The sequence below is a fragment of the Myxocyprinus asiaticus genome, chromosome 18 (genome assembly GCF_019703515.2).
Source record: "Myxocyprinus asiaticus isolate MX2 ecotype Aquarium Trade chromosome 18, UBuf_Myxa_2, whole genome shotgun sequence".
Classification (NCBI taxonomy): domain Eukaryota; kingdom Metazoa; phylum Chordata; class Actinopteri; order Cypriniformes; family Catostomidae; genus Myxocyprinus; species Myxocyprinus asiaticus.
Genome location: NC_059361.1, coordinates 9240599 through 9265576, shown reverse-complemented (window position 1 = coordinate 9265576; position 24978 = coordinate 9240599). Strand labels below are relative to the sequence as shown.

Below are 24978 nucleotides of genomic sequence, written 5' to 3'. Positions count from 1 at the left end.
TCATGGAATGTCTCTCGTCCAGTCAGATTTGAGGACCAGAACTAACTGCTGTATATAATTACTATATAATATATACTGTAAGTATATAATAAGTATAAGTATATAATACTAGGAATGTGCTTGAAATGCAAGCCGACAGAAGTATATTACATGATTGCCTCCTGGTATTTAAAACTGTATATCGGACTGGTATGCTCACTATAAAGTTAAAACAAACCATTTAGGGTTTTATAACAAATTATTAGGAACAAATGATCAGGAACAGCAATTGCAGCTCTGCAACTTCAAGACAGTTTCCAGAACAAGGAACAGCTCTCAGAACAACATTACAGCTTATTTTACACACCCACTTTAACCTCAATTTGGAATATTTCCATCAGGAAGGTGGTACAGGGTATCAAATGCACATCAAAATGTCCACAAAAAATTCTGATTTGCAATGATGCACTTTTTATTTGACCAAAACTTTTCAAGTTTGAGAGTGTTAAGATGTAAGATGTTTAATAACAGCTTCAGTTGCAAAAATGCTACAGTTGGAAAGTTTAATTAATGATTGATCAGTTTAAACTGCCCATTCCAAAGAATCAGTTAATCATAACTCTGATTCAAGGATCCATTTGTGTCATCATTCAAAAATGTTCATGGAAGCTGTGATTATTTTTACTACATTTTAAATTTAATTTTAGTTCTTGTATTAAACATTTTGAAGTGACTGTTTGTTCGAAAAAATTGATACTCTTACAATTTTCTTGTGCCCAAGACAGCATAAACACAAGCTTTACATCTTTAAAACAGCAACTATGTTGCCCAGAAACACTTTATAAGCATCTTTTTCAAATGGTCTGCTCTGAAAATTTTTTATTCTTTGTAAAGATATTCATGGGTTAGTGTTCATCGTAAAGCATATTTGCTCATTTCTTACATTTGCTGGATTATTGCTGAAGATCTAGAATATATAAATAGACAGAAATTCATTGAATTTTATACAGCTACACAAAAACACAGGTAACTCAATATTTTCATATTCAGTTTGCAGAAAACAAATCTTTCCATGGTTTTGATTTCTAAAAATATCTGCAGCCTCCTAAAACTGATTTTTCCAAAGTTACGTAAGAAACTTAACAGATGTGCTCTTTTTGATCACATTAAACTGGAATTTCTTCCTCAAAGTTTTGAAAGAGACAGCATCTGGTAACCTCTCGCAGATCGTCAGTTTCTCTTTAATAACTCTGTGAATTTGTGACATCAAAAAATTGTTTTTGATTTCAATTTCATGTTGAATTCAAAGTGACAAAATAATGCAGCTGGGCAGCTCATTATTTAGTTTGGCTTTACAGGTGCATCTCAATAAATTAGAATGTCGTGGAAAAGTTCATTTATTTCAGTAATTCAACTCAAATTGTGAAACTCGTGTATTAAATAAATTCAATGCACACAGACTGAAGTAGTTTAAGTCTTTGGTTCTTTTAATTGTGATGATTTTGGCTCACATTTAACAAAAACCCATCAATTCACTATCTCAAAAAATTAGAATACATCATAAGACCAATAAAAAAAACATTTTTAGTGAATTGTTGGCCTTCTGGAAAGTATGTTCATTTACTGTATATGTACTCAATACTTGGTAGGGGCTCCTTTTGCCTTAATTACTGCCTCAATTCGGCGTGGCATGGAGGTGATCAGTTTGTGGCACTGCTGAGGTAGTATGGAAGCCCAGGTTTCTTTGACAGTGGCCTTCAGCTCATCTGCATTTTTTGGTCTCTTGTTTCTCATTTTCCTCTTGACAGTACCCCATAGATTCTCTATGGGGTTCAGGTCTGGTGAGTTTGCTGGCCAGTCAAGCACACCAACACCATGGTCATTTAACCAACTTTTGGTGCTTTTGGCAGTGTGGGCAGGTGCCAAATCCTGCTGGAAAATGAAATCAGCATCTTTAAAAAGCTGGTCAGCAGAAGGAAGCATGAAGTGCTCCAAAATTTCTTGGTAAACGGGTGCAGTGACTTTGGTTTTCAAAAAACACAATGGACCAACACCAGCAGATGACATTGTACCCCAAATCATCACAGACTGTGGAAACTTAACACTGGACTTCAAGCAACTTGGGCTATGAGCTTCTCCACCCTTCCTCCAGACTCTAGGACCTTGGTTTCCAAATGAAATACAAAACTTGCTCTCATCTGAAAAGAGGACTTTGGAACACTGGGCAACAGTCCAGTTCTTCTTCTCCTTAGCCCAGGTAAGACGCCTCTGACGTTGTCTGTGGTTCAGGAGTGGCTTAACAAGAGGAATATGACAACTGTAGCCAAATTTCTTGACACGTCTGTGTGTGGTGGCTCTTGATGCCTTGACCCCAGCCTCAGTCCATTCCTTGTGAAGTTCACCCAAATTCTTGAATCGATTTTGCTTGACAATCCTCATAAGGCTGCGGTTCTCTCGGTTGGTTGTGCATCTTTTTCTTCCACACTTTTTCCTTCCACTCAACTTTCTGTTAACATGCTTGGATACAGCATTCTGTGAACAGCCAGCTTCTTTGGCAATGAATGTTTGTGGCTTACCCTCCTTGTGAAGGGTGTCAATGATTGTCTTCTGGACAACTGTCAGATCAGCAGTCTTCCCCATGATTGTGTAGCCTAGTGAACCAAACTGAGAGACCATTTTGAAGGCTCAGGAAACCTTTGCAGGTGTTTTGAGTTGATTAACTGATTGGCATGTCACCATATTCTAATTTTTTGAGATAGTGAATTGGTGGGTTTTTGTTAAATGTGAGCCAAAATCATCACAATTAAAAGAACCAAAGACTTAAACTACTTCAGTCTGTGTGCATTGAATTTATTTAATACACGAGTTTCACAATTTGAGTTGAATTACTGAAATAAATGAACTTTTCCACGACATTCTAATTTATTGAGATACACCTGTATGTGGGTAACTGACACTCCCATGTATTATTGCAGTTGGTAAACAAAAGAAATATGGCTTGCTTCACAGGACCAGTAAGGGCTAAAAGTGGATATGATTGTAGCACCAATCCCAGAGGAAATAGGCTGCGGGGAGTCGCAAAATCTGGGTCACTCATCATGAATCCCCAAACTGAAAATGCTCCACTGTCTCTCTCTTTTTTAAACTCTTTTCTTGATTCATTGACACTTGGGGTAAAATAATTGAACTGAATCTTTTGAGTTGCTGTTCTGTAATTGAAACCAAAGCTGCTTAACAGTGACACCTTAAATTAGAGCGACTTTATGTAGAAAAATAAGTTTGGACCTTGTAGCACTTCATGAATTTTACAAAACACAAAAACGGCACTATAATTTTTTTATATGTAAGAATTAGGGCAGGAAGAGAATAAGCTTGCACTGAACATTACTTCTGCAAGACTCCAAATATAAAATCCAGTTTTACTTCAGGCATTATAATTCTGAAGAAAATGTTAGCCCACCTCCATGTCTCTGATATTCTGGTCTCTAGATATGACTCAGGTCCCTCCTTCAGTGGAAGCCTATGGTATTTTTTTTTTTTTTTTTTTGCCTGTTTTACCGTCTGCCAGGTGAAAATCATAAGTCAGATGTCTTAAAAAAAAGGTAACAGCACACATTTGAGGTATCATTCATGTTGTAGCACAAATGGTGCAGGATGTGATACACGTTATAGTTTAATATTAGGGTTAGAGGATTGTTCAAATCACTAACCCTACTGTAAATATGAGCAGTAATAAAATTGATGCTCACCTTAGCAACCACCACTAACTACTGCAGAAACACACTTTTTGTCATTTGTATACAGTAAGTCAACCAGAACTGTGACAGCTGCCCAAAGTGTTTGTATATTGATGCATTTATACTGCAGTCTGCCTGTAGCAAGCCTATATGTAAAAGACTTGCTTTCATAGACTGCTTCCATCAGCAAAATGCGAAGATCGGATGTGAAGAAATGCTACACAGATCAAGAACTCGCAGTTCACCTCTGTACACCTGTGACTGGACACAAAGGAGTTTATCTCAGGTGTCTGTAATAAAGTGGAGTACAGGAATGTCAGCTTGAGAGATTGCTCAATAAAACTGTAACTAAGAATCTTGCACATCTGCTGAATATTGAACATGTTTATATGTGGCTTTTTTTATGTATCTTTAATTACTTCATCAATTGCAACCTCTATTTCTTATTAGATGTGTTTGATAAGGCTAGCATCACTATTACTATTGCTTATACTTAGGGTTAGTGATTTAATCCTTGCATACCTTGGGTCTTTAGTGACCCGGGACCAGTGTTGGGTGTAATGCATTACTAAGTAATTAATTACTGTAATTAAATGACTTATTCATTGAAAGAATTAAAGTAAGTGATTACTCATAATTTTTCAGTAAATTAATTACAGTTACTTCTGATGTAATTGTGTTAAATATTGTATAGACTAAAGAACAATTCTATGTAAAACCATAGTGAATTTAAAATCGAAATTTAATGTCTAATGTGAAAATGTATGTTTTCTAATTTAATGCAGCCCCCTTAAATATTTTGACCAGTTCATGAATAATTTATTTGATTTCATATTATTTATTTGAAAGAATTAAAAGAACAATTTCATGTCTATCCTTTCATGTCTATTTTTCATCTGGTCGAAGTTGATAAGGGTTTTAGAAAGTAATTAGTAATAAGTAATGCAATTACTTTTCAGACAGAGTAATTAGCACAGTAATCTAATTACACTGTAGAAGATATAATTAGTAGTTAGTAATTAATTACTTTTTTAGAGTAACTTACCCAACACTGCCCGGGACCTCATTCCACTGCCTGAGCCTCATAAACGTTTTGGAGTTATTCCCACACATTTTTAGTATTCCTCAACCTTTCTCTTCTGAATAATGTAACAAAAAAATAAAAATAAAGCTAAATTGCAAAAAAATTGTAATAAATGCTTAATTACCAAAAGTGTATAGGATCATTAAAGACCCTAGATATGTAATAGTGTTGACATATTTTTATGATTATTTCATATCTGTATAAGTTTACTATCACTGGACATACATTTCTTTGTTAATTACAAGACAAATGAGTACTACGTATATTCATACATATGTACGTTCATATAAATGTGCATTGATTTTCTGAGTGACAATGGTGAATTATCAGTATTCCATTATGTGTGTACACAAGTTCATATTATACAAGCTATTTCTTACTCAATGTGGTGCTGATGTGTCAGTGATTGACTTGATTTACATTAGACATTGCAATTTGATGAAGAAACCTTGAAGTAAACAATAGCAAGTGTAACACATGAACAGTATGATTTGGCTATTGTCATTTGGGTGTACTACTAAAATACATGTGTGTAACTTATTTGCCTTGCCTTGCCTAGCTCAATATGTGTTTAAAAACCAGTTGTGTCTCATGAAATTTCAGTGTGGAAGTAATGAATCCTGTTCTATATTTGTTGCATCATCTCTAAAGACCTGAGTAGGTAATAATGTTTGGCGAAACACCCATGCATTTAAGGGTTAAATAATTGTTTGTGCTACAGACATTAATTCAAGTGATTTCCTCAGTCTAGTTTGTTTAGTAAAAAGCTAATTGTTTTTTTACTATCTTTGGTTTTGAGGATATTTGACAACTAAAATAAAAATAGTTCCAATGAATAAATAGTTTCTGTTTGCCCAGTTTCACTGAATCAACACTATTTAAAGCAGCTTTGTGAACTGTTTAGCTGAACTATGCTCTTGTGTGACACCAAACAATGCAAATCTGAACTTGAAGCAAAAGTCGCGGCATCGATCTGCCAGTTCTACAGCGGCGGTCTGTTCAGAGTGTAATTAACCAAACAAAGTTTATTGATTCGCTTGTAGCTGAAATTAGTTTTTGTGCTAGAGGAGGGGGATGGATTTTGTTGACTATAAATAAAAACAGAATGGAAAGAAATTAATGAATGCAGGAAGGCCCTTACCTGTATATTTTCAAAATCAAAAACAAATCAAATCACTTTTATTGTCACACAACCATAAGCACAAGTGCAACAGTGGGTGAAAGTCTTGGGTGCAGTTCCGAGCAACATAGCAGTCATGACAGTGATGAGACATATACCGATTTACAATAAACATCAGATTTACACAACACAATTTACATATCTAATATATACATAATTACACAACACAATAATAATATACAATGTACAGCATACAATACACACAATATAGAATACACATACACACAATATAGAATACACATACAATAAAAATAGTATATCAGTTATATATAAAATATACAGTAGGTTGTATTGTACTGTATTGACATTCAGGCTGTCGGTTGATAGTCAGTTGCCAGTGTGTTGTTAAGAGAGAATATAATTTATGACAGTCCAGTGTGAGATAATAAGATTAATAAAGTGCAGTGCTGATGTATATTGATCGTGAGAGATCAAGAGTTCAAAAGTCTGATTGCTTGGGGGGAAGAAGCTGTCATGAAGTCGGCTGGTGCGGGTCCTGATGCTGCGATACTGCCTGCCTGATGGTAGCAGTGAGAGCAGCCCATCTCAGGTGGCTGGAGTCTCTGATGATCCTCCAAGCTTTTTTCACACACCGCCTGGTTTATATGTCCTGGAGGGACATTTTTCTGTCAGTTTTAGGAGGTTGCTTATGTTTAGGGCGGTATCGGCCTTTCTGTGTATCCCCCGTTTGTCATCTTAAGCTGTGTTGATGCAAGATGTGTTTTATTTTGTCTTGAGGGCAAGCGCGGATGTATTTAACACTGTAAATCAGAGGATTGCCACAGAAATGGCCATAAAACACAAGGTCTAGCGGGGAATAACAGGCAGATTGTTTTCAGGCAGAAGCCCTAAATTAACGTTCACAACAGCTGTGACAGTTCTTACGGAAACAGTCTCAAACTCTGCTTGAATTCACCCAATGCCTGTGCTGTGTGTGTGTGTTTGTATGTATATATGTGTGTGTGTGAGGGGGGTGGGGGGGTTTGGGTGGTTTACAAGGACATTTTTTTATGTTACAAACTGGTAATTACAAGGTATTATGCTATAAATGTGGTTTATGAGGACATTTCTAGTGTTCCCATAATTCAAATCACTTAAAAAACATAATAAACAATGTTTTTTTGAAAATGTAAAAATGCAGAACGTTTTTTTGAGGGTTAGGTTTAGGGGTAGGGTTAGGGTTAGGGGATAGAATCTATAGTTCGTACAGTATAAAAATAATTATATCTATGGTGAGTCCTCATAAGTATAGCTGCACCAACATGTGTGTGTGTGTGTGTGTGTGTGTGTGTGTGTGTGTGTGTGTGTGTGTGTGTGTGCTGACAGTGAAAGTTTGCATGACTTGTTAGCTGTGTGCAGTGAACAGAAGTGATTTGTTGAGTAATGCAGAACCTGTCGAGCTTTGAGTAGCTTTCAGAATGAAAGAGAGAAGTGTAGGGAAAAAAACAAACTTGATAGAACAGAAAACAGGTATGTTCCAAACCCAGTGAGCTGCCTAACTGTCTACTGCCTACTTGGGGTGTAACAGTTCTTGGTAAAGAAACAAATCATATGGTTCACCACGATAAGCATTGGCACCGCGGTTCATCTCAAGTTTAATGATGCATCTGGATCATACAGTTTGGCGAAGAAAATAAAGCGCCAAATAGACATGCGCAGTTATAACCTCTGCTAATGCACCTGTATCGCTCTGTAGACATGCTCTGCCTGTGTTTCACTTGGGTCAACTTTCTACAGAGAGAAGCTGTCCTATTAACTGTATGTATGTGAAATCAGTTGATGACATCACAGTTCTGCATGCATTAGTGTGACGTTGAAAATGGCAAGTGGAGAAAACAAGCTGCAAGATAGAGAATCCCCTACATAATTCAAGTCTCCTGTCTAGAAATTTTTTCTTTTTTGTAGTCAATCACAACAGCGATTGTAACGTTCTGTAATGTTGGTGCTGGCAATAACGATGATGAAGACGATGAAGATGAATCCATGTGCAGTTTATTTACATAAGTGATATCCAAAACGTGAATCCAAACCATAACAAACATAACCGACTTGACATAGTCTTGACTTGACTTGAATACGCTACACAAACACAATAACTGACAAAGGACAATGGTAAACATGAGACTCTGGGGTCTGAGGGTGTTTTGGGCCCTGGAGAAGTTTTGACATGTCTTGACATTTGTGCTTTTTTCAGTTGCTTAAAAACATATTAATAGCTAAAGTCTGATAACACTGTATTCAGCACAAACTGGGCTACAGTAATATGTGAACAACATGAGAGAGAATGAATGCGAGGAGACTTAATGATTGAATGTATTGTTTGTAGTTTAAGTTAAAAGAAGTAATCTGACTATACATTTTCTTTACATAAAGACTTTACTTTAGACCTACACTACCGTTTAAAAATTTATAGATATGTAAGATTTTTTTATGTTTTCAAAAGAAGTCTCTTCTGCTCACCAAGCCTGCATTTATTTGATCCAAAATACAGCAAAAACAGTGATATTGTGAAATATTTTTACAATGTAAAATAACTTTTCTATTTGAATATATTGTAAAATGCAATTTATTCTTGTGATCAAAGCTGAATTTTCAGCATCATTACTGCAGTCTTCAGTGTCAAATGATCCTTCAGAAATCATTGTAATATGCAGATTTTCTAATATGGGCATATTTACAGCACATTTTACACATTTACACCCGAACAGATATTTGCAAGCACAAGCTACGTTGATGATAATGAGGCAGCATAAACACTAGTTAAAATCTAATCTAAACATGCATATTATTTTTATATCATATTACATATCATATTGATATCATACAGCGTACAATTTAAATACCTGCTTTAGCCAAAACAACATTTAAATGTAACTAAAACTTGCCTATTAGGACATATTTCAAACTTCAATACTCTGAATACTGGCTGACAAGTCTGGAAATAGTCCAACTATTAAAATATGTCCATGTTTATATAAAATAGCATGTCAACTAATATGTAAGTAAAACTAAATGACGTACTCATCCGGAATTGTATCCTCAGCTGGATCAAGACGCTCTTCAAAATGTAAACATTCATCGTCGGATTCCTGCTCTTCTTCTGAGGAAAATGTGAACGCTTCATTACTATCCAGTTCCATCTGTAGAGCTTCCTCACCTGTGTAGTATGCCATCTTCAAAACGCGCAGGAAAGTTAATGAATCGGATGATGAACTTGATGTTTTTAAAGGCACTGTTGGGGGCGTTTACCATTTGCATTGATCGCATCAGCACATTACCGTATGAATATAGCGCGCTCTGCTGGTGGGTGTGATCACATTAGGGATAATTAGCTGAGCCAGGAGAAACTGTACATCGCTTTGTTTCATACAGATTACATTGCAGGAGAATGTTTGTTTTAAATTTTAAGACATTTTAAGCTTTCTTTAGACATACATTATATTGCCAAAAGTATTCGCTCATCTACCTTTAGACGCATATGAACTTAAGTGACATCCCATTCTTAATCCATAGGGTTTAATATGACGTTGGCCCACCCTTTGCAGCTATAACAGCTTCTACTCTTCTGGGAAGGCTTTCCACAAGGTTTAGGAGTGTGTTTATGGGAATTTTTGACCATTCTTCCAGAAGTGCATTTGTGAGGTCAGACACTGATGTTGGACGAGAAGGCCTGGCTCGCAGTCTTCGCTCTAATTCATCCCAAAGGTGCTCTATCGGGTTGAGGTCAGGACTCTGTGCAGGCCAGTCAAGTTCTTCCACACCAAACTCGCTCATCCATGTCTTTATGGACCTTGCTTTGTGCACTGGTATGCATGTTGGAACAGGAAGGGGCCATCCCCAAACTGTTCCCACAAAGTTGGGAGCATGGAATTGTCCAAAATCTCTTGGTATGCTGAAGCATTCAGAGTTCCTTTCACTGGAACTAAGGGGCCAAGCCCAGCTCCTGAAAAACAACCCCACACCATAATCCCCCCTCCACCAAACTTCACAGTTGGCACAATGCAGTCAGACAAGTACCGTTCCCCTGGCAACCGCCAAACCCAGACTCGTCCATCAGATTGCCAGATGGAGAAGCGTGATTCGTCACTCCAGAGAATGCATCTCCACTGCTCTAGAGTCCAGTGACGGTGTGCTTTACACCACTGCATCCGACGCTTTGCATTGCACTTGGTGATGTATGGCTTGGATGCAGCTGCTCGGCCATGGAAACCCATTCCATGAAGCTCTCTACGCACTGTTCTTGAGCTAATCTGAAGGCCACATGAACTTTGGAGGTCTGTAGCGATTGACTCTGCAGAAAGTTGGCGACCTCTGCGCACTATGCGCCTCAGCATCCGCTGACCCCGCTCTGTCATTTTACGTGATTACGAGTTGCTGTCATTCCCAATTGCTTCCACTTTGTTATAATACCACTGACAGTTGACTGTGGAATATTTAGTAGCGAGGAAATTTCACGACTGGACTTGTTGCACAGGTGGCATCCTATCACAGTACCATGCTGGAATTCACTGAGCTCCTGAGAGCGGCCCATTCTTTCACAAATGTTTGTAGAAGCAGTCTGCATGCTTAGGTGCTTCATTTTATACACCTGTGGCCATGGAACTGATTGGAACACCTGAATTCAATTATTTGGATGGGTGAGCGAATACTTTTGGCAATATAGTGTATGTTTAATGTATGTCTGATAAGTATTCCTGGAGTTCCCGTTCATTTTTGTGACTTGTTTCAGAAAGATGCTCACAGAGACAGAGACGGCTGAAAGCGCACCCTGTTTATTTTCTTTATTTTACAAAAGCACAAGGTTTTGTTGTTATTGTGAGTGTACACAAATAAAAGTAGACCCGTTATAGTCTCTAATGATGTCTTACACTTATCTGTATGCCCAAAAATGGCGGAGTATTTTAAGTTGTTTGCGCTGTTATGAGGCAAAAAATCCAGCAGGACGTGCCGGCGCATCCGTCGACCCCAGAGGATTAAATACATGGACAAGGGGTAAAACATAGATGAGGGAACCAAAAAAACAGACAGAACTGATAACAAGGTAATCAAATAATAAACCAATGAAAACAAGACACATGAACTTGGAGGGAAACATGAAATCACATGACAAGTGAACCACATGACATGAAACAGGAACGAAACTTTTCAAAATAAAAGACATGAAAAACGTGAATCAACAAAATACACATGACAGTGATGGTCATAAGACCTTTACAAAACAACCACTGTTTGCAAACATTGCTCGATGCGAGTGCGTATACTGGTAATACATCGATGTTTGATTTGTTATTTACCCTTACATCACCCGAGGATAGATAAGGCATGGCGTACACAGATTCGCAGGTGAGCCTGAAACTGGACACAAACACACTTCCGTCTTTAAGGAACTCAGTGCTAGTTCGGACAGACATATAACAATAAATAAAGTGCTTGGAGTGTTCATTGCCAAAGTTATGTTGCCCTACTCCTTTGATGAATATGTGGGATTTCCGCATATGATTAAAACACTCATGTTGCGTTACGACATCCCTTCTAGCATACATTTAACAGCAAGCTTTTCCTTCTATAGTGATGTGCAGCTTCCTAATGTTGAATATATGTTGAGTATGAAATACACTTTATGTTGATGCATGTAGCATAAATGCAGGTAATACTGTAAGTTAAATGTTGAGTTAGTAATTAGAGAGAAAAAATATTTTTTAGTTAAGGACACTAACGAAAAATGAACAATGGTTTTATTCAATAATACTGTAGTAGCCATGTAGTAACCATGGTTTTACTATAGTAATAATGTAGTAGCCATGACTGAAGTAACAATGGCTGCTGTCACCATTGATTTCTTGGCAGAAATCACAGTTTTGATACAACTAACCATTGTTTTACAACAGTAATACTGTAGTTTCCATATAGTAACCATGTTTTTACTATAGAATTAACCATGACAGTAACCATGTTAATTTTGTGGTTACTATGATTTTACTACAAATACTATGGTTAAACTATGGTTACTGTAGGAAAACCATGGTGATTTGTAGTGAGGGCATATTTTTACTTTGGATTTGGCAGTAATATTTTTTTTTTCTGAACATAACAAATACCGAACCGTACCGAAACCCGAAACCGTGACCCTAAAACCGTGATACAAACCGAACCATGAGAAATTTGAACCATTACACACATAGTGCCTGCATAAGCAGCTACCTTCTTCTTTTTTTTTTTTTTCCCCTTTTCTCCCCAATTTGGAATGCCCAAATCCCAATGCGCTCCAAGTCCTCGTGGTGGCGTAGTGACTCGTCTCAATCCGGGTGGCGGAGAATGAATCTCAGTTGCCTCCGCATCTGAGACGTCAATCTGCGCATCTTATCACGTGGCTTGTTGAGCGCGTTTCCGTGGAGACGTAGCGCGCATGGAGGCCCATGCTATTCTCCGCGGCATCCATGCACAACTCACCACGTGCCCCAGTGAGAGTGAGAACCACACATTATAGCGACCATTAGGAGGTTACCCCATGTGACTCTACCCTCTCTAGCAACCGGGCCAATTTGGTTGCTTAGGAGACTTGGCTGGAGTCACTCAGCATGCCCTGGATTCGAATTCGCAACTCCAGGGGTGGTATAAGCAGTTACCTTCTAAGACAGCATCCTAACTGAAATATAACATAATAAGTGACTGATTTGGGCAACCACTGACAAATAGCACTTCTCACACAGAGCGCACAATTAATTCCAATAGTTTGATATTAGCATGTTGCTAAGCTAAAGACGTAAAACTCTAAGCCTAAGAATAGAGATCACACAAAAATATTGGGTAAAATAGTTGATTTTTGTTGATACTTGGAACTATTGAATGAATTTTAAGTAGGCAGCAACTTGAGCGCCATACAAAAAGTGCTCCCAATGTAAGCACACAAGAGATTCGACTCACACTTGTTTCCAATATTGACCTGTTTCACTGATGTCACATTTTCCCCGCAGCTGCCATATTTGTGACCATCAGCAAGAGGAAACAATGGCAGTGAATGGAAAAACACCCGTAAAACGATATCAAGAAAAACCTAAAAAAAATGCTTTTGATCCATGCAAAGTCCCTGGAAAGGTGTATACAGGTCTGAGGTCAGCACAAATATGGTCAAATTTGACTTTCATGGACATTTAAATATATTTTATCCATGATTTACTTCTGTATGGCGGCGAGTCTGATGTGTGATCGGCGAGTACACACGCCTACTGGTACATCACCGTAAACATCTCTCATTCAGAAGTAATAAATGTTTGTGTTATTTTCTGCTCTGATTTGGTCAAAATATTTCAAAAAGTCTGTGATGATCCTGTCTGTATGAATGTAAGAGCTGCTTTTAACTCATGAAGAACACACAGAAAGCCACTGAGGCATATTAGTGTTTTACATAGTCTGGTGGTGTGAAAAAAGTTTGTGCTTCATGATCTTATGGTGTGTTGTTTATTGATTATCATTCGTATATACACATTAAATATATACTATATATTGTCATTATAGTGTTTTTTATTTATCACAATGTGTTACAATTATGGCATACCTTTATACAGTCTGGGTGTTATGAATAACCTTGCCCTATGTGCATTTCCAGTTTAATTGTATCTGAATCAATGGTTTTATAAATATAATTGGCACGTGTACAGATAACTGATGTCTGAATAAATGAGCAAAAAACAAGTGTTTTATCCCTGCTTCATCACTGCTTGACTTTAGTGAAATTAAGCCGTGTCACTTAAAATATAAAATTTTATTGAAAGAAAAATTACATTTTGCCTCTGGTAATTAAACAGCAGTATCACCTTTTCATGATTTATAAATAGAAACAAAAATTCAGCCGATTTTTGCTGCTTCCCACAGCGCAGCACAATGAAGAAATTTGGAATTTTAGTCACAAACATGGTGACGTGGTCATAGAGTGACATTACATGAAACAGGTAAATAGTTTGAAATTAGCATGTTGTTATGCTAATGACAGAATACTCTAATGAGCCTAAAAATACAGAGCACAAACAAATATTGGGTAAAATAGTTGTTTTTTGTTAATACTTGGAAGTATTGAATTAAATAAAAGTAGGCAGCAACTCTGAGCATCATACAAATAGCGCTTCTTAAGCACTCAAGAGATTCGACTCTTTTCAAATAGATTCCGATAGAGTTTGACATTAGCATGTTGTTAAAGCTGAAGTATGTAATTTTTTACAGTGTTAAAATACTTTCTTCTATCCAAGCTTAATATGCAGAGACAACTATAAGTAATCCATTTTTTCGAAAACTTTAAACACTGTATCTCTGTGGTGCTATAAAAATTCCTTAGTTTGTTTTGAGCGACCACTAAGATCTGCCTTTGACAATGTTACTCAACCAGTTGGGGGCGGGACTATCTGACTGTTTGAACAACTGCAGGCGAAAGGCATATTTAGAAAGCTGTTTTGAAAACATTGTTTATTTTTGCATTTCCATTCAGTGGCGCTAATTTCATAGAAATTACTTCAACTTTAAGCTAATGACAAAATACTCTAACAAGCCTAACAAGCCTAAAAATACAGAGCATATACAAATATTGGGTAAAATAGTAGTTTTTTGTAAGTTTCAGTAGGCTGCAGCTCCAAAAATCATACAAATAGCGCTCCTTATGCAAAGCGCTCGAGAGATTCAACTCATAATTCAACCCGATCTCATGAAAATTCATACATATTTTACGAGTTGGCTATTTCGTATGATTTCGTACGATTTCGTTTGTATAAATTCGTACAATTTCATCACGTGCAAATGCCCGGATGTCTAATGTGGAAGTGCGAGTTCCGCGCACGAGGCGTTAAGGACATACTTATTAATATTATGCCCTTACCCAAACCCCTTATCTAAACCTAATCGATCAGTAGAGTGGTGGTGGTGTAGTGGACTAAAAGCACTGAACTGGTAAGCAAAAGGTTGTTGGTTTAATTCTCACAGCCACCACCATTGTGTCCTTGAGCAAGGCACTTAACTCCAGGTTGCTCCAGGGGGATTGTCCCTGTAATAAGGGCACTGTAAGTCGCTTTGGATATAAGCGTCTGCCAAATGCATAAATGTAAATGTAGTAGAGTGTGTAAACATGATAGGAAGCTGTTTTGTGTGACAGAAGCAAGTAATTGTCACATATTAGATGGAAACAATGTCCAGCAATGTCACTGGCTGTAGTGGATATCATACGAATTAGCCAAATTTAGAAAAGTTGTACAAATCCTTGCGATTCTGTCGTGAGAGTGTGTTGCACAATTGATTCCACAATTGACAATTGTACTGTAGCTAAGTAAATGACAGAATACTCTAATAAGCTTTAAAATACAGGGCACACACAAATATTGGGTATTTTTTGTTGATACCTGTAAATATTGAATGAAATTTAAGTAGGCAGCAACTCCGAGCCTCATACAAATAGCTGTTCTGAAAACATTGTTTATTTTTGCAATTTCGTTCGTTGGCGCTTAGTGTCGCAGAAATGACTTACTTTTGCTTTAAGTTAATGACAGAATACTTTAATAAGCCTAAAAATACAGAGCACTCACAAATATTGGATAAAATAATTTAAGTAGGCAGCAACTCCAAGTGTCATACAAATAGCACTCTTCGTGCATATTGCAATTGATTCCGATAGAGTTTGACATTAACATGTACTGTGGCTAAGTAAATGACAGAATTCTCCAATAAGCTTAAAAATACATAGCACACACAAGTATTGGGTAAATTAATTGTTATTCACATTGATAATTGATTTTTATGAAAGTACTGAATGAAATGCAAGCGTAAATATATTTGTAGTCGACATTTTTCCATCTTGGATGGATTTATTTTACTGAGGTTGTCACAATGCATGCTAGGATTACCTTCTTCAGATATATCTGCTACCTTGGCCAAAAGAAGCTTACAAGGAAGCATTGTTAGACCTAAAACAATACTCCTTGCAACTATGCGAACACAGATGCTTCTAGCTTTTATGTGTCATTGTTTTTCAAAATGTGTTCGAGCACAATTTATAACGCAGTGCCTATGTAGGCAGTCTGCAAGTCAGCTCACTAGGTTTAGGATCAGAGCCGATGTTACAAGAGTAAACAAAATTTTAAGTACACAAAGTGTATTTCCATTAATAAAAGGTATGATTTAAAACAAATGTTTTGGAAAACCTGCTCTCAAGTTAATTAAACTTGAATTACAATTATTATGTTTAGTGCTGCAATTTTTCTGAATGTGAGGACTGTAATTTTTCAAAGAAAGCTGTAAAAACAGATCTGAGCTAGTTGATGCCTTGTGTGTGTGTCGAGCAGAGAAAGCCCCTCTACAGAAAGCCACAGATAGGCACAATACACATTGCACTGACTCTCACAGCAGCAAACTATTTTAGCTTCAAAGTCCCCAGAATAAGTATGCAAAACTAAAAATTGATTCTAAAATAATACAACTTCTAAAGCTGATGTTTTATGTCAATTCTAATAACTGAAAACGCTTGAGTGAAAGTTTAGTTTTGAAAGTTTGGAAAGTAATTTTTGTTCCAAGTTTTCATTATACATGTTGTCTTAAGCGCTGTCATATGTGGGTGGTGCAAAATGTATGTGCAGATTTAGAAATGTACAATTTATGTCCATTATTTGTCAGTAGACACCCTGGCAACATCAAATCACTATGGCGACATCCTCCAGCTACTGCAACTGTCTGTATCATCTCATTATTTGAGAGATGACTTTGGCCATAGTCTCATTTACATACTAAACCATGAATTTCTGCTTGCTCATAGATTTTCTATGTAGAAGAAAGCAGATCTGTAAAAGGTTAAATAATAGTTTGGAATTCATACATATACTAAAAAAAAAAAAAAAAAAAAATGACAAGAGAAAATAGAAATAAAATACATTTAGTGAGATGTCTACCAGTGTGGCGGAAAAAAAGACAAAATACAAGCATTTGGGTTTACACATTTCAACAGACATCTTGAAATGATAAAACTCATTTTTAGCAGTTTTGACTTGAGAAAATTAGAAAAAGTCTTTTGTGCTGTTGTGCCATTAATCCTGCAGTAAGCATGCTATTTTATTTTTTTATTTTTTTTGTACTTCCAATTTGGAAACTATTAATTTACAGTGATCGATTTGGCAGATGCTTTAATCCAGAGAAAATTACAGTGCATTCAATTGATACTTTTCATCAGAATGACAATGCTACCTCTGCATTTTTAAACACCAATCTTTACCAGAAAGGTCTGAAAACTTGCACTTATTTTAGTATATTTTTATTGGTACAGTATATTAAACAATTCTTACATTGCTTACAATATAAACAAAAGAATATTACACTTTACACTTTAAAGTAAGATTTTGACAGAATATGTTGAATATCAAAATATGTAGGAGAAAATCTATAAATTGGACCAAATAGCACTATTTTATGCTAAAAAGCTATTTTTAGAATTTTCTGGCAGTGTATTCAAATGCCTTTAGTGAGATAAATTACTCTCTCTCTCTCTCTGGGTCTTCATTTTGGTGGGGTTTCCATTCTGGTTGTTTCTCCAGTGTACTTGTTATCTTGTTACAGTGGTAAACAGTGTCTCACGTGACAGGTGACAGGTTCCATAATGAGACTCGCACATTAACAAGTCTCGTTCTGCTCCAGAATATGAATATTCTCTAAAGAACTGATATAATTATGCACAGAACAGCTAAAGACTAAAACTGACTAAAACAAAAAACCGAAAAAATTAACATTGGTTACAGTGTCTCCTCTGAAATTGGGCAAAAAATAAAGAACATTATCTTTACTCCGCCTATTTCTCAAACTCGCATGCATTGTTGAGCTAATAGCCATTTGAGTCTGTATGCATTAGTGATTACATTACTATCATCCTGTCAGATGGGTGTAGCCTCTTTAGTAAACACAAGAACATCAGTGTAATGGGCTGATTTGATTCTGTCACTCATGTTTCAACATTCGAAGGAACATGACATTAATTTGTACTCTGAAATCAGTTACACAGGCTTGCTAATTTTTAAGAATCGCAGCTGCATTTGAGATTCAATGCTATTTGAGATTAAATTATATTTTTTTGCTATTTTTTGAGCTGGTGTCAGGTAGAATTCTCAAACTCCTATTGATAATCCGAAACATTTTTGAAATGTGTGAAGTGAAACAACTGTGGAACAAGAGGGTTGAGGTGAAAATACTTTACAATTTCAAGTAATATATATATATATATATATATATATATATATATTTTTTTTTTTTTTTTTAAATAATTAATTCTGTATCATGTACTGTAATTTTCTGATTAATTTAACCTACCAATTTTTAAGTAATAGCAGAAGCTCTCTTTCTGTTGCATGGAAAATGTAAAAATCTAAATGTGTTAAAGGCAGGGGATCTGGGGGGTTCTGGGGTGGGCTTTGCCCCCCAAACTGTCCCCCTCCCCCAAGCGCAAATGAAGCAAAAGTTTGAATTGTATCATCATGTATTAAAAGTATGTTTTGCATAGGAAAGATGTATCACAGTCTCTCTCTCTCTCTCTATCTGCAGGTGTGTCTATCGTAGGGAACAACAAATTATTTTTAAATTGCAAGATGCTGGACGTTCTTCGTGGCCGGCGGAGGTTTGGAGTGTCGGTTCGTACGCTGCCATACTCTTTCTGGTTTTTACTACTGTTTGCAGTAGGAGGAGTCGTTCTCTTCATACACCTGCAAGATATTGCAGACATCGTGCAACAGCAGGCTCCAGGTGAGTACAAACCCTGAAGACCAAAAGATTAATTAACATCAACTGTTCTGACATGGAATGAATTCAGATCATGGAATTTCAGTTCAGCAGCATATGTTTGTGGTTATCATGATCTGTTTTTGCATATGCAGTGACTAACATCTGCATGTTCATGCAAATAAACCTCAAATAACAGATTAATTGTTCAAATTTGAATAGAACTCGGTGTCACAGGTTTATTGACAGGCACATAGGTTTGCAGTGGATCAGGGTAACATTTTAAAATGCTAAAAAAACACCTTGGTAAAAGACATTGCATGCAAGCTCTATGTCAATCATACCCATGTTTTATTTTAATTTTATAGTGCCACCAAATTTGTTTTGAGTCTTCAGAATGAGGTCTTGCATACTGTGCATGCTAAGATCAATGTAATTTTGCTAATTATTGATATGGAGACTTTAGAGCATAGTCCTGCACTAGATTCATTCCGATTCGGGCAAAAATTCTAGGCTTAGGACTAGTTTGCATAGTAGGCACATCATCTGAATTTTTTGGTCAAAGCTTCATTTACCAGTTCCTCATACTATATTATTTTAAACACTGATTAAAACAAAAAACAAAAAACAAAACAAAAACAAAGATGCATTATTTCCAAAACATTAATACGCCCACAAAATCTATGCATATGTGTGCATGAATGGTTCCTAAAACCTTCATTTAATTTACTTCAGAGTCTCGAAAAAATTCAATTTCAACAAAAAAGAAAGAAAGCAAAAGAAAGGAGAGGATTATCCTGAAGAACTGAGTGGATTGCAAAGCCATGCGCTCTCAACTGGAGCTCAGGAAGGCTCAGTCTTTCTGCTGGTGAATGGCATCTGATGGTGAGAATGTGAGGTTATGTAAAAGCATTCCAGATGAACTCTTGTGGTTCAGTGCCTGACTTAAGTGTCACCTTCCAGAAAATTCTTCTATTAGAGATGAAACCCTATAATGTTACGTGCCAGATTTGGTTTGTTTGGCTTGTGCAGTTGAAAGCTAAAATAGGAATGGGTCACACAGCAACAAATAATTTACTTAATCAGTATATTTGTCTTGTTTTCTGGTTAAAAAAAAATAAATATTGGTAACACTTTACAATAAGGTTCCATTCATTATCATTAGTTAATGCATTAAGTATCATGAACTGACATTGAACAATATACTTTTTATAGCACTTATTAATCCTTTTTTAATGTTAGTTATTATAAATACAATTGTTCATTGTTAATTTGTGTTATTTCATAGTGCATTAAGTAATATTAACAAATACAACTTTTGATTTAAAAAATGTATTACCATATGTTGAAATTAACATTAACCAAGGTTTTAAAAAAAGTCTGTATATTGTTCATTCATTTTTAGTTCATGTTAACTAATGTTGTTAACTATGTTAGCAAATGGAACCTTAATGTAAAGTGTACCAAAATATCTAATTTAAACAATTCTATTAGTTTTTTTAATTATTTTTTTCATATTGGCAAACATATTTTTTACTTGTTTTTTTTATTGGTAAGCCCACCTGAGAGCACACGCAGCAAGATCTTTGAATAATGCCAAGTGTTTAAATCTCAGAACATATAAACTCAGCAAAAAAAGAAACTTCCTCTCACTTTCAACTGCTTTTATTTTCAGCAAACTTAACATGTGTAAATATTTGTATGAACTTAAAAAGATTCAACAACTAAGACATAAACTGAACAAGTTTCACAGACATGTGACTAACAGAAATGGAATAATGTGTTCCTGAACAAAGGGGGGGTCAAAAGTAACACTCAGTATCTGGTGTGGCCACCAGCTGCATTAAGTACTGCAGTGCATCTCCTCTTCATGGACTGCACCAGATTTGCCAGTTCTATCAGGAAGACTTACAGACTTGAGTGAAATTCAAGATGACATTTATTTGATGAATATAAAACAGAAAATATAATGTCTCTCTTTGGCATAAGCCCCGTCTGGCGGAGAAGTTGGAGGCAGGAGATAGGAGGCATGGGCGAGGAGCCTACCCCAAAAGAGAGAGAGTAGAATACTACCCCCAAAAGAGAAGATCCAGTCAGGTACGACCAGGTCTTGTGTTAAGCGTTCATTCTGGAGAAGAGAAAAAAAAAAAAAAGAGATGTGAACACCTAGATTTGACATGGTGCACGATATCTCTGGCATGGTTGTGCAATACCTTTGCAATAGGAAAAGCCATGTGTTTTTTGTTTTGTTTTTTCTTGATTTAGTCCTTGTCCTGTGTGGGGTTTTTTGTTTTTTTATGTTTAATTTTATACTTGTCCTTGAGTGCAATTTTGGACACTCCGTCGAGGAGCCCCTGGTTGTGCAGAATCTTTGCCAAAGATGAACAACGTGGTATGAGGCCCTATGTTAGGCCAGCATTGTTGTGCAGTATCTTTGCAGAAAGGTGAACAACGTGGCATAAAGCCATACGATAATGGCGACGTTGCGTGCAATCCTTTCGTTGAAAGAAAACAACGTTTGATTATGAAAACCCTCTGAAGAGGGAAGAGATTGTTTGATTGTTATCTTTGCTGAAAGGTGAACAACATGCATAAAGCTATACGATAATGGCGACGTTGCATGCAGTACCCTTCGTAGAAAGATATTCCATGAGGCTCGAGCCCTCAAACAAGGGCAGCCATTGTTTAATGGTTATCTTTGCCAAGGTGAACAGCATACATAAAGCCATACGATAATGCCGATGTTGTCGTGCAATACCCTGTTGAAAGATATCCCATGATAGTGTGAGCTTTCCGGCGAGGGTGAGCTGGCTTGTGCAGTACCTATGCAAAGGAAACCATGCTTGAGATTATGGAAGCTCTGGAGAGGAGGGTAGACATAGTTATGCGTTATCCTTGCGAAACGATGGATGTGCTTGAATTGAATCATTGTGTATGGAAGGATGTGGTGGAAGAGAGCCACCAACCACCACCAGATAGGTATGAAAACTTACAGCTGATGGAGATTTGAGCTTGTTTGATGATTTGAGTGTTAGGTCGAATATATTTCGACACCACAGTGTTTGAGGGTTGCAGTGAGGTGGTTTCTGAACCAGTAGTGCAACATGGGGGCTAGGGATTGAGTGATGAATAGGGGAGGAAATTGAGATGTCTAGTGTGAAGCAAAAGGAAATAAACACGCACACTGGGAGATCAGAACAGAAAATAGAGGAGTACTGTGTGATTGGCAGAAGGAGGAATAGTGAGCCCGGGCGGAGTTGTAGGAAGTGAGTGTGGACCGGGCAAGTCCTTTCTGCATGAGAGTTGGAGCAGAATTTAAATGGGATAGTGAGGAGGGGCATAATCCAGCAGGAAGTCTGAGAAGGGAAGGCAGGGAATGTTTTTTTTTTGTTTGTTTTTTGTTTGTTTGTTTTTTTTTACATTGAAAAACCCAGGAATGTGTCTGGCTGAGATAATGGAGTTGTAGGAAATGCTCTGCCATGTCAGATGTCTCATAAGGGAGATGATGAGTCTAGAGGAGAATCAGCCTTAATGATTATAGTGACGACTGCGGAATTGTCGCAAAACTACGAAGCGTTTGCGTGTCCAAAGGGAACCCCATATAACGCTGCCCACGTTATATGGGGTTCTATATTGAAAAATTCATCTGGCCATTTCCCTGTGAACCATGATCCTAGAAAATATCCCCCGAATCCTACGGAGGGAGCTGCGTCCATGAAAAGGGACATGTCTTCCGGTGATTTAATAGCTGTGACCAGAGGAGGAGGTCCGAGCGGCAGCCGTCATCGATTGATATGATGTAGGAGAGGTTGTCTACGGAATGGGCTAGTGTGCGGAGGTGGGAAACTAAGGAGCGGCCTTGAGGAATGATGCGTATTGCAAAATTGAGGTGGCCTAATAGGGACAGCAGATCGCATTATGAGACCCAAACTGACTGGAGGATGACGTGCAAATAGACCTGATACTGTCGAGTTTCTTTAGGCAGGGAAGCCCATAGGGGTGGGCCAGCGGGGTGATCGATGAGCAGGAAATCGTCGAGCAGGTGTAGTACGAAGGGGAGCTTAATGTGATTGAGAAGGATCCAGTATAGGCCTTTCGATAGAAAATTACAATGTGAGGGCTACTTCTGCACCCGAAAGTGAGTCAGACAGCAAAGTAACATTTTGACTGCCATGGAAATTTAGAGGGGCCAATGGCGGACGGGGTGAATGGGCATGATTTTGAAATCATCTTTGATATCTGCCTTTTTTTTATTTACATTTTATATATATACATGGTCCATGACATGCAGCTCCAGTGGACTGAATATCGGTATCTGCTGCGAGAACACCTATCCGGCCTGTGATATCCAGAGGAAGGAATCCTACTGCCAGCTGCTGACGAGAGCTGCCCTGAAAATATATATATATATATATATACACACTGTATATATACACACACATACACATTCACACACACACACACACACACACACACACCTACGTACATTGAGTGGAGCAAAACGAAAACACTGATAACTTTAAAATCAATTAGGCATTTGGCAACATAGTTGAAGAAATAACAAAAGCATTTGGAGGGAGCTATGACTTACCAGCAGGAACAGAAATTAATGGAGCAAGATGAAATTAGTGAGCTTGATTCGGCACAGGTTTTATCCAATGATTGCCAAACCTACTTACCTGCTACTAAATGTAACATCCCCGACCACGTGCATTAAAAGTGAACAGCATCATACTGAAATGCGTTGATACTTTAATTTAAGTAATGTAGTTAGGCTGACATGACTGTTAAACTCATGAGCTTTGAAATTTTGAACATTGATAAAGCACCAATGCTTGAAGATCCCCGTAGACTGAAACATGGTCCAACCGAAGATGAAAGTGAATGATTTATGAAGACATATGATACAAATTTCTGTACTTTAATGATGCCTGAATGAGTAATAAAACTTAAATATGCCATGAAAAAGGAATTACCCCCTGTATAACCTGATCATATAGGTGATATGCATTACGCTGGTAATGAAATTATCTGATGAATAAGGGAATGCAGTGCGGAGCCTACCGCTAGATGTCAGAGGCGCGCCGCAACAGTGGTGCTTCCGAGGGAACGAGGAAGTATGTATAGATTAAGAAAACACTGTTTTCCGAAGCAGCATTAATGCGACCTTGAAGGTGCTCGGGTAGGGAACGCCGCTCGAAATGTTGAACCCAATGAAATAAGTTAATTATTTCACTAAGCACCCTTTCACGAGACTTTAGTGAAGACTATATTAACTGTGATGTCATGCTCCCTCAGAGTGCCCACATCATGAGCTCTGTCTTTCCTAGTGAGTAGGGCATAGGGATGATACCTTGTATTGGAAAGCGCCCTCTACGTGATTTAGAGCGAAGAGCGACCAACAAAATGGGGATATCTTACTGAATGGAATGAAGAGACCCTGTACAATAAGCACTGTACATCATAACATGCCTGAGTATTGATCTTAATCCCCTGATGGGGAATACTCATGAATGCAACATGGTGAATGACATGCTAGTGAACCTGACCGAGTTACCCTCATGTGATCACGCTATGGACACGTGGTTGCCTGCCGTTACTATGAGAGCGAATGCGCTGTTGACATGAAATATTGCTTTTTGATATTGATGCAGATGTGTTATGATGAACAGACAGCATAGGCAACAGAAGGCCTAGACCCATGACTAAATCTGAATGCATTTGATCGATATGATGAGAACTTAGCTTATTTCTGATGGAAATCAGCTGCTGCCTGAGCCGATGATTTTGACAGACTTGGTGAGGAGCTCACTCCTTCCGCGATGGGTCGTGCATTCTAATTGAGGATGCGGTAGCTTGATTGAGGGAAATCTCCTAAGTGAAAGAGGTATGGATGAAGATCCGGGTTTGCTGATAGTTTACTCCCCATGGGTTTGATGCGGGCAGAAGCTGAGATGAAGTGACGTTGTCATTGGGAAGGGAAGGCAGGCTTCCACAGATGTTCTGTTCACGGGTTCTCCTGTGGCCTGGAGAGGTCGGAACATGTCTATTATGATTCCGAGAGGGCGCGATCCCACTGAGAATCCAGAAATTTGCGGACATGTAATGCAAAAAAAAACCTGCTGATTCTGGATAAGGTAAGGAGCAGTGAATAAATCCGTGTCCATGGCTGTATGTTAGCTTGTCGGAGAGCAAAATGGACTCGACGTCAGACAGTGCTATAAAATGATGTTGCCGTGTTAGCACACTGAAACAGCAATGTGATAGAT

General features: G+C 37.5%; 1 protein-coding gene across 1 annotated transcript in view; it reads left to right on the top strand.

Moving 5' to 3' along the window:
• LOC127456481 (carbohydrate sulfotransferase 8-like) overlaps window positions 1–24978 on the top strand; it is a 243343-nt gene that overhangs the window by 45770 nt on the left and 172595 nt on the right. Inside the window, exon 2 of the mRNA XM_051725000.1 lies at window positions 18536–18733. Coding sequence (XP_051580960.1) covers window positions 18580–18733 — 154 coding nt within the window. The 5' untranslated portion in view covers window positions 18536–18579. The remainder of the gene's footprint in view (window positions 1–18535; window positions 18734–24978) is intronic.